Genomic DNA, 14,222 nt, shown 5'->3' with positions numbered 1-14,222 from the left:
GTAGCAATGCTATCAACTGGCAGGAAAAGCATTTTTTGAAGCGCTGGCTTTAAAGTCGAGCTTGCAGATCCTGCTCACTGTTGTACCAGCACCACCTTCTGGTACCTCACCCACTTTGTCTTCGTAATGCTGTCAGGAAGCGCTCCACGTTTGATTTGATCTCTAAAAATACCTGGGGGGACATTAGAAAGCAAGTTTGTTCCCTACGCTCTTCTGAGATCATACACAGCAACCTGTGCTGATGTTTTGTCGTATGGAGAATAGAAACACCTGTGCAGACCTTGAGCTATGGGCAGTGCCTCGATCTTTTTCCTGGGGTGGAGATGGAGAGGCGAACTTGCCAGAAGGCATCTACAGGAGAGCTTTTTACATGGGGATGGACTTTTTACGTGGGCTTGTAGTGACAGGACAAGAATGATTGGATTGAAGCTTGAGGAGGGGAGATTTAGCCTGGATATTAAGAAGAATTTCTTTAGAGTGAGGGTGGTAAGACACTGACACAGGTTGTCCAGGGAGGTCATGGATGTCCTCCTCCCTGGAGGTGTTCAAGGACAGGTTGGATAAGGCCTTGAGCAATCTGGGCTGATGGGAGGTGATACTGATCATGGCAGATGGGTTGGAACTAGATGATCTTCAAGATCCTAAACCAATATATGAATGTGCAAACTTAATAATTGTATTTTATGGGTTTTGTTTTGCTTGCAGTTTAGTTATTTAGTTCTGGACAGCACCAACTGCAGTGGGCAGCCTGTTCCAGGGCAATTGTTGAGTCCCTGTGCCTGGAGGGACTGGAAAGCTGTGTAGATGCGGTGCTGAAGGACATGGTCTCATGGTGACCTGGCAGGACCGTGCTAACAGTTGGACTTGATGACCTTAAAGGCCTCTTCCAACCAAAACGCTTCTACGATTTGAAGTGAACAACTTGGTTTGGTTTTAATCATCATCAGTGGGACTTGATCATTCTGCAGAGACCCTTGCATCTCGGCATAGACTGAGAAACCCCCACGCCGGCCACTGGGCTGACAGCACCGAGCGAGGTCTGTCGGTTTCCGCCACGGCCCAGATGACCCAGACCTGCCAGCGGACCCAAGCCTTCCATCAGCGCCAGGTGCTGCGGGCGAAGCCCCCTGCCCTTGGTGCGCTTTGGGTGGGACTTGGCTGGGCACGGGCCGCTGGCCTCCAGGGACGGGCACCCCGGGGGCACGCGGACAGACAGCAGCGCGCCCCGGGGCCCGCTCCCCCGGCAGCAGATCCGCCGCGCACACCGCGCGGCGGGCGGGGCCACGCGGCCCGGCCCCTCCCGTTACCGGGGCAGGCGGCGGAAGTGCCTCGCGGTGCCGGCCCCGCCCGCGCCCGGCCTCCGCCGCCACCGCCCGCGGAAGATGGCGGACGGCGGAGCTGCTCCCGCGCAGCGGGAAGGGGAAACGTCTGCGGCGGCCGCGGGCGCCCGGAGGGATCGACAGCCCCGGAGCGGCGGCCGCCCCCCCAGCGCCCGGGATTTGCAGGTGAGCGGCCGGCGAGGGCCGTCCCGCTGCCGCCGCGGGGCGGGGACGGGGCGGGGTGCCTCTGCCCTTCCCCCAGGCCGCCCCCGAGGCGAGCGGGCGGTGCGCGGCATCCCCGCCCCTCTCGCTGCCGGCCGGGGCTGCTCCTCTTCTCTCCTCTTTCGGTAGCGGGAAGGGCAGGGCGGCTCGGGCAGGGCGGCTCGGGCAGGGCTCTGGGCGCCTTAGGAGCCGCTGAGTGGTCAGCGTGTGTGCTGCTCGGGGAGCTGGCCGCGCTCTCCCCACGCTTCAGGAGCCGTGGTTTAACTGCTCCGAAGTTGTTTTGGCGCTATTGCTTTTCCTGATTATTCATAGGAGTCGCTTTTCTTGCATGAAAATGCCAGCCGCCACAAATGTGGGGTAGGACTGTGGTCACGTTTTGTTGTGGTGTTTTTTTCCCCCCAGCATACACAAAACAAAGTTTCTAGAGAGTGCGATCACAAACCATAAGATGGATTGGGTTGGAAGGACCCTTTAAAGGTTAACTAATCCAGCCCCATGCAGTGAGCAGGGATGTCTTCGACTACATCAGTTTGCTCAGAGCTGCATCCGACCTCATCTGGAACGTTCCCAAGGATGAAGCATCCAGAGCTTCCCTGGCAATCCGTTGCAGTGCCTCACAATGAACTTCTCCTCTTAACTCATCTACCCTCTTCCAGTTTAAAGCTGTTACCCCTTGACCTATCACTACAAGCCCTTGTAAAAAGTACCTCTCCAGCTTTCTTGTAGCCCCCCCTTTATTTTGGGGACTTAAATGCTTAACTACAAATACTTTTAGCAGTATTCCTTTGTGTGTGTGACTTTGTATGAGAGTTCAAAAAAACATTTTAGCAGCAAATTGGTTGGAAAACAGGTGAAACAGCAGCTGAAGCTGCCCTTATTTTATTGAATTGTACATCATTAGAAAGAGGGATATAGCTGTGGTGGTTTTTTTCCCCTCTTAGTTGCTATTTGGAATTCCTGTAAGTCCAGGTTGAGATTGTTCTATGATTACAGCAAAGTTAGTTCGGCTTGGAAGGGACCTTTAAAGGTCATCTAGTCCAGCCCCCTCCACAGTAAGCAAGGACATCTTCAACTAGATCAATAGTAAGTAATGATAATAAAGTCTGTGTTAATACTTTTGGTTCATAAGGTCTGTAGGTAGTCAGCTGAAGCAGGTAGGCATTTTTGGTAGGTGATTATTGATTAAATGTTAAAAACTGAAGAAGTACCCTCCTGGGTCAGCGTATCTCTCTGTCCATCCATCTCAGTACTTGATTTGTTGTGGCACCATAAGAACAGCAGCATGAGGAAATCACAGAAGCTTGACCATGTCCTTTAAGCTCCTTCAGCACCTCTCAGTCTTTGGATTTGGGACAGTACAGGGCAGATCTTTGCCTGCTTTTAGTGTCTGCTTATGGACTTACCCATTAGCTTTATAAAAAGATAGTTGCTTGCAGATAGAATGGAGACCTTCAGTAGGGTTTTGGATATATAATTTTTTTCCTGGCTTGTTGCTTAGTTTAATTTTCTTAATGAGTATAATTCCTCAGCTCATATTTTTGTCTCTGTGGAAATGCTTCACAATAAGAGGGGATTAAAATCTCCAGTGTTCAGAGCACTCTGTTGTGAAGGATGAATAATGTTTGATGTCTCATTTTATTGTAATGTCTATTCCTTCAACATAAAACTGTAATGAAATTACAGCCTAGTACCTGTTCTAGTGTGGATGATAAAATGTTAATATCAGTTGCATAATGTAAACAAAATGGTTTGGGGACAAAATTAGGCATGATTTGACAAAGTGGGATATTACTCAGGACAAAAATAAGATAGCTAAAAATGGCATGTTAGATGTGTCTCAGAACTTCCTAAAAATGGACTTGCTGTTGATATGGCAGCATTTTGAGAACCTTTGTGGGGGAAAAAGCTTTTGGTTTTAAAAGTATTTGGAGTGATGTCTTGAATTGAGGTGCTGGACTGTGTCCAGAGGAGGGCAGAGAAGGTGGTGAAAGGTCTAGTAAACAAGTCTTGTGAGGAGCATCTGAGGGAACTGGGGTTGTTTAGCCTGGAGAAAAGGAGACTGAGGGGAGATCTCGCTCTCCACATCTTCCTGAAAGGAGGTTGGAGTAAAGTGGAGGTTGGTCTCTTCTCCCAAGTACCAAGTCACAGGATGAGAGTAAATGGACTTAAATTACACTAGCGAAGGTTTAGATTGGGTATTAGAAGAAAATTCTTCACTGAAAGGCTTGTCAAGCCCTGGAACAGGCTGTCCAGAGAGGTGGTGGAGTTCCCATCCCTGGAGGATGTATAGCTGTGGTGCCAGGGGACATGGTTTAGCAGCAGGCTTGGATGCGTTGGGATGGGCTTGATCTTAAAGGTCTTTTCCAGCCTAAATGATTCTATCATTCTATTTTGCATTAGTGTTTGTCTTATTTGTGTTCTACATGTAATTCTAAAGTTACAGACTTCTCAAGAGAGTTCTGTTTCCTGCAGCTGGCCTTGGCAGAGCTATATGAAGATGAAGCTAAAAGGCAGGCACTGGGTCCTGAGAAGCCAACAACCACAAAGCTCAGTAACACAAAAGTATCACAGTGGTAAGATGTGCTTTGTCCTTCAGAAGTGTGTTGAATAGGTGCTGTATTAGCTCACAACATTTTGTCATACTTACTTGATCTCCTTCTTGGGATCTACAGTAGCTCATAACTCAGCAGTTCAGAGTTGTGAATCTCCTAATGCATGGTCTATGTCTTACAATGCTTTAAAAACTGTATTTCTTTAGGAGTCTTTGTGCTATGTGGTGTTTCAAAACACTTTAAACCCACTTCAGAGAAGACAGGACTAAGATGCTGTAAGTGAAATGCAGAGCTGCTCTTTTTCACACAGAATTTGGAAACTTGCTGTGTCACAAAAATGCTGCAGTTCTTCAGAATTCAGCAGCTGGTGTGAGTCTTGCCAAGTGAGCTGCTTTGAGTGTTGTACTTTGGTCAGTACCTGATGAGGCAAGAAGAAGAATTATTTGAAGAATTATTAGTAGGTTCCTATGGGGTAAGAGAAATGAGAAGAGTCTCAGACTGAATCAGTCTGGTTTTGGCAGGTGGAAGGAAAGACATCTACCACGTATGAACCCATCCCCTGCTGGCCTGCAGTGTCTGCAGTCCACACAGCATTTGAAGAGTCAATGCAGTTTAAATTTGATTAGAAATAAATCTTGCCAGAGTTGTAAAGCAGAGTTCTGCACAGCCTAGGCTAGAATAGGCCAGGTCAGTTGGAAAGGGCCTATGATGATCATCTAGTCCAAGTGTTACTGAAAAAGGACCCTGCCAGGCATGCATCATATTCACTGAGAAGTGTTCATGGCTGAAAAATACATGTGGTGAGAATAAAAAGCCCACACAACAACTTGACATCCTTAGTTTTGGAAGAAAGAAGTAGTTTCCAAAACTAGAGATGAAGCACTTAGTGTATGTATCAATCATCTTCAAAGGTTTTTCTTTTGTTCTTTTGACAGTCTTAAAATTGATCCTCTGAGAAGGTTGAGAAAGCCAGAGAGAAGCATGAGTGATGACAAAGAAAACCAAAGGTATTTTTGAAGGAAAGAAGATGTAATGCTTGTGAAAGTAACTGGGGTGTTGTGGACATCACATGTGTGAGCTGAGCTTATCCTGCAAGGAGCAGTAACTACAGAGACACTTGTTAAAGTGTTAGCTCTACACTGCTGCAGTAAAACTGTGGTTAGCAGAATCTGGCTGTAGTGATCTAGGACCTGTATGGGCCTTAACACGGGACTGGATGTAAAGGTTGTAACTCACACTTGGGCTCAAAAAGGTTTTTTTGCCTGTTCTCAAATATCCTGAATTGTGCTGTGTATCCAGTACTCAAACATCTGAATACTTAACATTCTTCCTGGAAAACCAATTCTGAAGGGAATTGTTGTTTTATCTCCTTATCAGTAGTGTACCTGTATGCCGCAAGAAGGGGTCGACACAGATCAATATGATCAACGAAATCCAACTTTATTGTTCCACACTTCATTATTTATAGCCTTATCTTATACATAGTTAGTTCTATTCTAATTTAACACACACTATTGGTTTCTCTCTAAAAAGGTTACATCATTGTTTCACTACTCTGTGGAATTTCTCTACTCAGTCTAATTGCTCTTTTTCCCAGCTCTTTGCCTACTCCTTATCTTGTTTGCCTCCCTTCTCAGGGGCAGCTTGACTTCAGCATACCAGGTAATCAGAACTTTTCCACAACTCCTACTCCATTGCTATATTAATAACAGAAAATCCTTCAAGGCCTAATTTGCACAGATGTTCCTGGGACCCATGTCCCCTCTTGCTCAAACCAATCCCCAACACCTGTAAATCTAACAATTAAAGATTTTTTTTCCATATAAATGGTAACTGAGATAAAATGGAGATTTAAGATCAGAGGACTTGACTTTATCCTTTACTTGAGTACTGCATTCATCTCTGGAGTCTTCAACAGAGGAAGGACATGGACCTGAGGGAGCAGGTCCAGAGGAGGCCCACAAAAATGATCAGGGGCTGGAATACCTCTGCTATGAGGGCAGGCTGAGGGAGCTGGGCTTGTTCAGCCTGGAGAAGAGAAGGCTTCAGAGAGACCTAATAGCAGCCTTCCAGTACCTACAGCACACAAAGCACTATGATTGTACAGCACCTTCACACCTGCTAATGGAAAGCAGAAAGCACTTATTTTATTGGTCATTAATATGAGTTATTAACGCTTCTTGTAATCAAAGATAGAATAGAATACATAGAATACATAGAATACATAGAATAAACCAGGTTGGAAGAGACCTTCAAGATCATCGCGTCCAACCCATCACCAATCCAACTCCGCCCAAGCAACTAACCCACAGCACCAAGCACCCTGTCAAGTCTTCTCCTAAAAACCTCCAGTGATGGCGACTCCACCACCTCCCCAGGCAGCCCATTCCAATGTGCAATCACTCTTTCTGTATAGAACTTTTTTCTAACATCCAGCCTGAACCTCCCCTGGTGCAGCCTGAGACTGTGTCCTCTTGTTCTGGTACTGCTTGCCTGGGAGAAGAGACCAACATCTGTCTGTCTACAACCTCCCTTCAGATAGTTAACACTTGGGTTTGGTTTGCCAGGTTTTGAATGGAGATAAAGATATTTTTTTTTACAGCCCCTATTCCATTGGTATTTAGAGATATGTAGCTCCTTCAAGATAATCCTCCAGGACTGTCTTGACCTTCATAAACAGACACAATTTTGAACAGGATTATTTGTAGTTCAACCTTTCATCTTCAAGAGCTCTAAATGAAGCTGTGTTGAGGAAAAGGAACACGGATTAACTTTCTCAGCAGTTTCTGCAGATTTTGAAATGCCTTGAAAGGTTAATTAAATGTACTGAATACTTTCCATACTGGCAGGAATGGAAGTACACTGGAGCTTAAAATTTAATGATCCAAATGTGTCACTGTTTAGGTTTTCCAACAACAGTCTGAGCTTGTTCCACCAAGGCAGCGCTAGGTGTGAATCTTTGTTCTAGCCATCCCAGGAACTGTCTGTGTACAGGACACCCCTGAGGAAATTAATCCTCTGGGAGCAGGCAGCATCCTGATAAGATGAGGTGTACAAAGCCATGGCTGCACAGTACTACTTTCATTTAAACATATGCTCTTGGCCACCAGCCTCAGAGCTCTGCCCCAGAAGGTACCTTGCTAGTTTGATTAGTGTAATATCTTTGGAACAGTGCTGCCTGGATTGCTGGGAATGTCCAGGACGAACTGGAATGTTTCTGTGATCAGAATGAAAAGGTTTTGTGGCAAATTTCACCCTTTCTTTGTGACATTCTTTTTCATTGGTGGGAACAGGAAGATTCTGGTTGTCATTTAAAACATTGGTGCTTATGAACATTACTGTTCTAAAGATTTTATGCAGGTGACTCAGAATATGGAGGACTGCAGCTGTCTGGGGCTTCTAATAATCCAAGTAAAATTGTTGCTGAGCTCTTCAAGGAAGCAAGAGAGCATGGGGCTGTCCCGTTGGATGAAGCCTCAAGAGCATCTGCTGACTTCAGCAAAGCTAAGGTAAAACTTAAAGGATATTTTTATCTCTGTTTACATTAGTCTCTCTGAAACTCATCCAAGCAAATATGCCTTGTTGTGGCTTGCAAATAACAGAGGAATTAAACAGTTGTGTGTTAACTGTGCTTAACTAGCTTGCTCTAGAAAATAAAGTGAGGAGGAACCACACAAATTCAGGGGAAATCACTGGAATTACTTGCTTTAGTCATAGTTAAAATAGAGTTTTAGAAGAATAAACTGCAGTTGCATCCCAGATCAGCAGCAATTCAGCAGGTAAGAGATTTTGGAGGATAGCAGTCAGTGGCTGGGTGTTCAGATGGAGATGGGTAACAAGTGGTGTCCCTCACGCGTTGCCCAAGAGGTTCAACAAGGCCAAGTGCAAGGTCCTGCACCTGAGCTGGGGCAAGCCCCAGGATCAATGCAGGCTGAGGGATGAAGGGATTGACAGCAGCCCTGCAGAGAGGGAGATGGGGGTACTGGTGGGTGAAAAGCTGGGCAGAAGCCAACCATGTCTTGGGCTGCATCCCCAGCAGTGTGGGTAAGCATGTAGGTGGTGGATGCTCCATCCCTGGAACCATTCCAGGTCAGGTTGTTTGGGGCTCTGACTAACCTGCTCTGGTTGAAGATATCCCTGCTGGCTGCCTGAAATGGGACTAGATGACCTTTAAAGGTCCCTTCCAACCAAAAGCATTCTGTGATTCTAATGTCTGAAGAAGGGTTCAGATTAGAAACTGAAATACATCACATAAACACTGCTTGGCCTGATTGTGGGTACTGTATATAATTTTCCACTCTAGAAATTACACAGGTTAGAACAGTGCATTTGGTGTTTATCACAGAAACCAGCTAGCTGATGCTTTTATTTGCAACTAGGTAAAATTTCAACTGTTTCAGATGTTTATTTCAATAAGCTTTTCTGTGTGTTTTTTGCAGTCATTTTCTGGTGGTGGATATAGATTGGGTGACTCATCACAGAAGCACTCTGAATATATTTATGGAGAAAATCAAGATGTAAGTAAAATCCTGAACAGGAGGATGCAGAATCTCTAACAGATGTCTGCTTAATCCTATTTACAGCTTGAAATGCCAGTATTACTGTAACTGTCTGAGGAAAAATGGCTATCTAAATATGTTTTAAGAAAGAAATTACCAAAGTGCAAATGTCCACAGAGGACAGATGCTCATTGGGTACCCCTAAGGCTTCCATTATGGAACTTTCTGACATAGATCTCTTTGAAATTCATAGCAGACATTCCTTTAGTTGCTTTCCTCCAGCTGTTGTTCTGCATTCTCTTAGCTCTGCTAGCATTTTAATCCTCTTAGGTTAGGAATTGTTTCTTGTGGCTTGCAAAGTAGCCAATCTTAAGCTGGAGGGTGTGGATTTGTTCTAGGCATGGTCAAGCAGCAAGTTAGGGGCCTTATGAAAATCTTCTGGCCTTTCTTCTTGCTTAAAAAGCAGGAAGTAAGGAAGAGGGTGGGGAAAAGCAAAGTTTTCTGTGCTTTCCCATTTATGTGACTGAGTAGAGCACACATTCCAACAAACAAAATCAAACCAAGAAGAGAGTAAGGCCAAGATCTGTTAGTATGAATTCAAAACCATATGATGAGTAATCTGTATGAAACAGACATATCTTACTTGCTTAGCTTCATTTCTCTTTCATTTCACCATTTTTGCTTCATAGGTTCAAATTTTGCTGAAACTATGGAGGAATGGCTTCAGTTTAGATGATGGCGAGCTGAGATCCTATTCAGACCCAATAAATGCTCAATTTCTGGAGTCTGTTAAAAGAGGGTAAGTTAAAATGGCATCCTCTTGGAGGTATTTCTTTCAAGAAAAAGGCTTTCTCCTCATGCTTATTAACAACTCCAGGCTCCAGGCTTCTGTACCTTCACCCATAAGATTTGTCCTGCATTTGCCATCAGGTGCATGGGACATTTAAAATTTGGAACACTCAGGTTCCTTTGGGTGGTTCAACTCTGAATGCAACTTGCTACAGACAGCTTTTAGTTCCACCTGTTTTGGTACCTAGGTTTGCACTTCCAATAGGCTGTAGGTTTTGACTGCCTGTTCACTGACTGATTTTGTGATTTTTTTTTTTTTTTTCCCCTTGCTCTGGGATGAAATCAGTTCATAAAACAATTGAAGTCTATGACTTCTAAAGTAAACATGCTAATCATAGAATCAGTCAGGGTTGGAAGGGACCACAAGGATCATTTAGTTCCAACCCCCCTGCCATGGGCAGGGACACCTCACACTCGATCAGGCTGGCCAGAGCCTCATCCAGCCTGGTCCTAAACACCTCCAGGGACAGGGCTTCAACCACCTCCCTGGACAACCCATTCCAGGGCTTCACCACTCTCATGGTGAAGAACTTCCTCCTCACCTCCAGCCTGAATCTCCCCACCTCCAGCTTCATTCCATTCCCCCTAGTCCTATCACTACCTGAGATCCTGAGAAGTCCCTCCCCAGCCTTCTTTTATCCCACTTCAGATACTGGAAGGCCACAGTAAGGTCACCTTGGAGCTCCCTTTTCTCCAGACTGAACAGCCCCAACTCTTTCAGTCTGTCCTCACAGGATAGGTGCCCTCTGCTCATCCTTGTGGCCCTTCTCTGGACACCTTCCAGCATGTCCATATCCCCCTTGTAATAGGGGCTCCAGAACTGGTCGCAGTACTCCAGGTGGGGTCTCACCAGAGCTGAGTAGTATCAATTCTTGTTGTACTGTGTAGGGTTTGTGTGTAATTTTGTGTTGCAGTCCAGAACATAATTGGAAAACTTTATTTTTGTAATCAAGGGAAATTCCTGTGGAACTGCAGCGACTTGTTCATGGTGGCCAGGTAAATCTGGACATGGAAGACCACCAAGAACAAGAGTATGTGAAGCCCAGACTGCGATTCAAAGCGTTCAGTGGTGAGGGACAAAAACTTGGGAGGTAAAAACTGCTAGGACTTCTGGTTTATATGCTACCTCAAAAGCTGGATTTAATCAATTAGGCCACTGTTGGAGAAGCTAATCAAGTGACAAAAGCACTGCAAAATTCTGTGCCAGCCCTGATTTCAGAGTCACCAGTCTTGGTCCTCTGTTGGAGCTGCTCGTAGATGTGCTCAGTGCTATTTGATTTATTGCTCTGAGACTGCTCTATCTCTTCTCACACATAATTTTGCCAATTCAGCTGTGTTTAAAAGGGTAAGCTGGTGCTGTTAAAACTTTTAACATGCATAATTCAATTGAGCTGATACTTAATGTGCCAAAATTTATCCCTCTGACCGAACATTTCAGATTTCTTTATCCAAAAATACATCTCTGTTGAATTTAAGTTGGGTCTGTAAGAGTCAACAGTAATGTGACCTCAACTCTGCCAGTCATCAGCTTTTCCACATAAAAATTTTAGGCTTTATAGCATCTTTTCCAGCTGACTTGATATTAACTGTTAAATTGTAAATAATTCTGGGTCTCTCTTCATGATTGCATTTATTCATGTCATATGCTTGGTTGCTGAATAAAGGTATTGCTGCTGTGTTTCTGCTAGCCATTTAATGCAATAAATTATTCTTAACTGTTCCTAATCTATATTTAATCTCTTTAAAAATGAGGAAGTGTGCTAAGTAAAATTGAGACAGTGATAAGATCTAGTAGGGGTGACATGGGGGAAGTGGAAATAACTTTACCTGAGTACGTGCTGAGATTGCTAAAGGAAATAGGTGGTGAAGAGAGGAGGTTCTGTATCTAAAAATGTGTGCTATTTTCGTAGCTTATGAAGTGTCAGATGTGTGAGCAATGAAAAGAGTAGCCAGATGATTTATGTGGTGATACCAGTCACCTGTTAATATCATTTGTGCTCTGCAAGGCTGGGGGATGCCCAGAATCATGGAATCATAGAATCAATAAGGTTGGAAAAGACCTCAAAGATCATCAAGTCCAACCTGTCACCCAACACCTCATGGCTACTATGCCATGTGCCATGTCCAATCTCCTCTGGAAGAATCACACAGTAGTGCTCCTGAAGGTAACTACTAAAGCACTTTGGGTCAGTTTAGTGCAGTGTAATGGTGCATGATTATATTTTAGGAGGTAGAGTATGTAAATCTTAGTATCAAGAACTGTCACTTCCTGCTCTGTAAAGCATAATGAGAGATAGTTTTGTTTGTGCTCAATTACCTGTTTGCAGTCATGCAAATGTAATGATCTGCACAGTTCTAAGGCACATAAATGTGAAATATTGCAATCACTGCCAAACTGCAAAAGCTTCATTCGTGTCCCTGTTAGAAGAGCTGTGTTTAGATCTGGTTCTGAGAACTTGGAGAGGGGTTTTTGTTGCTTATTTGTACCAGGCAGTGACAAAAGACACAGATTACTGGTTTGATTCCACTAATAGCATCTTGGTTTATTTTTTTCAACCCTCCAGCCTTACACCTGAAATAGTCAGCACACCATCTTCCCCAGAGGAGGAGGAGAAATCCATCCTGAATGCACCTGTTCTGATCGATGATTCCATGCCAGCAACTAAAATTCAGATTAGATTAGCTGATGGAAGCCGATTAATACAAAGGTTCAATCAGACACACAGGTAAATTGATTCTGCACCAATGCAGGTAATGTGGCAGCTTTGTGTTTGTGAGTGTCAGCACGAGGGGAAGAATGGAGCTCCACTGGAATGTTACAGCTCTGTGTCATTTTCCTAACAGAGATGTGCTCGTGACTGTCTGTCAAAGCCAAAAAACTGGAAACACAAGATATCTTGATAACTCATGACCAGATGTGTCTTGTGATTTGTCAGGTCATGGTACCAACCACAGCTGTTCTCAGGGTGACTGAAATCAGGACAACCTTGCTTTGTAGTAATCCCAACTCTGAGCTCTTCTTGGGGGGAGCATGTGGCTAACTCAGATGATCCTGTGAAGGCACTTCGTGGCACTTTGGGAATATAGTCTGAGCTGGGATGTAGGCCATGCTACAGACACAGAAATACTGTGCCCATGATCCTGGAATCATAGACTGAGCAGCAGCCTTTTTTGTCCTGGATTGGCAACTCCTAGGATTTGGCAGCGTGCGGACTTGATGGGGTTTTAGATCTGTTAGTAGTTTGCTGATTAAAGCTTGCCATCAGATTTATTGACATTGTTGGGGCACTGCCATAAGTGGTGTTAGCCAACCCCATTTATTTGCCTAAGAGGTTGTGTTAGAGCAAGGTTCTGCAAAGCTCGGCTTTGCGTTACGTGGCTGAAAGAACTTTGGGCAGAGGGCAGAGATTTGGGCAGCCCTTCCACCCACTCTTCAGAGAAACCAGCCCAGGTCTGAAATCTGCACCCTGGTTTTAGAGCACAGCTGAAACTGAGCTGGAATCCTGCTTGAAGCTGGTCTTAGCATGCACCCACTTCTATTTAATGCTGCCAATGTGCAGCTTTGCTTCACCTGCCAACATACAGAGACCACAGTGAGACTGTGGTGGCTAAGATGCAAAAATGTTGATATTTTAGCAGAGCTGATAGTGCAGACCCAGATCCTTCCCTCACAGCACCTGCTGGAGAGGTGGCTTAGATGCAGGGCTCATCAGGAGCTTCTCTAGCCATGATGTGTATTCTTTTGCCTGCATGAAGTACTGGGAGTGTCAAACTTCCCAGTGATGCTGAGATATTGATGTCCCAATGGAATCACACAGTTCTCATGTCCATCTCCTTCCCACAGGATCAAGGATATTCGGGATTTCATCATCCAGTCCCGCCCAGCCTTTGCAGCAAGCGATTTTGTTCTTGTGACCACGTTTCCAAACAGAGAGCTCACAGACGAGAGCCTGACGCTACGAGAAGCAGACATACTGAACACTGTGATTCTCCAGCAATTAAAGTAACCTTACAGCTCTTTGTACACCCTGGGGAACTTGGTGTACTGCCATACAATATGTTTCCAGCAGAACAACAACAACAACAAAAAAAAGAAGGAACTATTATTCCCCACTTCCCCAGATCAGAATCTTGGGCTCCATGTCTTCCAGCTCTAGCATATCTTTCCTGTTTTAATTTCTCAACATCATTTGTTGGTTTGGGTTGGGGTTTTTTTTCAGTGTTAAAATTAAGCTTCCCTCTGTTTAGTATTTTGCAACCCCCATTTTGTATTAAATGTGAAATGAGGTTGTGAGGGGGGGTTGGGGTGGGGGGGAGCAGGGTGGTTCTGAAGGGAACAGCATCTTTCGTACGGTCGGTAAGATTTGCACTACGGAAATGTTTTATGCTGCATTTGACAAACAGCCATTTGAAAACTTAGCCTGTAGGTTATGTTTACCTTTCAAGCTGTATTAATATTAAAGGTGTTCTGCTTAATAGGTTGAGAGATAATTAATGCCCTGGTATAATTTTGGTACGTTCTGTTGGTGGTGTTTCATGGTGCAGTAGAATATTTATACCCTTGTTTTCACGCCGTTCTCCTTGTGTCGTTGCTCATCCGAACGAATCAGTTCAGGAGAGGCAAACCTCAGCTATTAATAGATTGTTCTCATTTGTATTCTAGTTGTTCTACCTGTGGTGAAAATAAATATAAATATTTCTTTTCTTCTGGAAGTTAGGGAAATGGGAGAGACCACTGTCAACTGGAGAAATATGTGACTGAGATTTCATGAGGGTAAGGC

At 44.6% G+C, this 14,222-nt stretch overlaps 1 protein-coding gene across 1 annotated transcript; it reads left to right on the top strand.

Moving 5' to 3' along the window:
• The first annotated feature begins 1,329 nt into the window (after nt 1-1,329).
• Nucleotides 1,330-13,734, top strand: UBXN2B (UBX domain protein 2B). The gene is made up of 9 exons (XM_054180193.1): nt 1,330-1,505; nt 4,014-4,114; nt 5,029-5,100; nt 7,443-7,602; nt 8,533-8,610; nt 9,282-9,391; nt 10,395-10,532; nt 12,006-12,167; nt 13,286-13,734. The coding sequence occupies exons 1-9, from the start codon at nt 1,383-1,385 to the stop codon at nt 13,446-13,448; spliced, it is 1,107 nt and encodes a 368-aa protein (XP_054036168.1). The 5' UTR covers nt 1,330-1,382; the 3' UTR covers nt 13,449-13,734.
• Nucleotides 13,735-14,222: the final 488 nt, after the last annotated feature.

The sequence above is a fragment of the Dryobates pubescens genome, chromosome 3 (genome assembly GCF_014839835.1).
Source record: "Dryobates pubescens isolate bDryPub1 chromosome 3, bDryPub1.pri, whole genome shotgun sequence".
Lineage (NCBI taxonomy): Eukaryota > Metazoa > Chordata > Aves > Piciformes > Picidae > Dryobates > Dryobates pubescens.
Note: the sequence above shows the minus strand (reverse complement) of the source record. Positions and strands in the feature narration are given on the sequence as shown.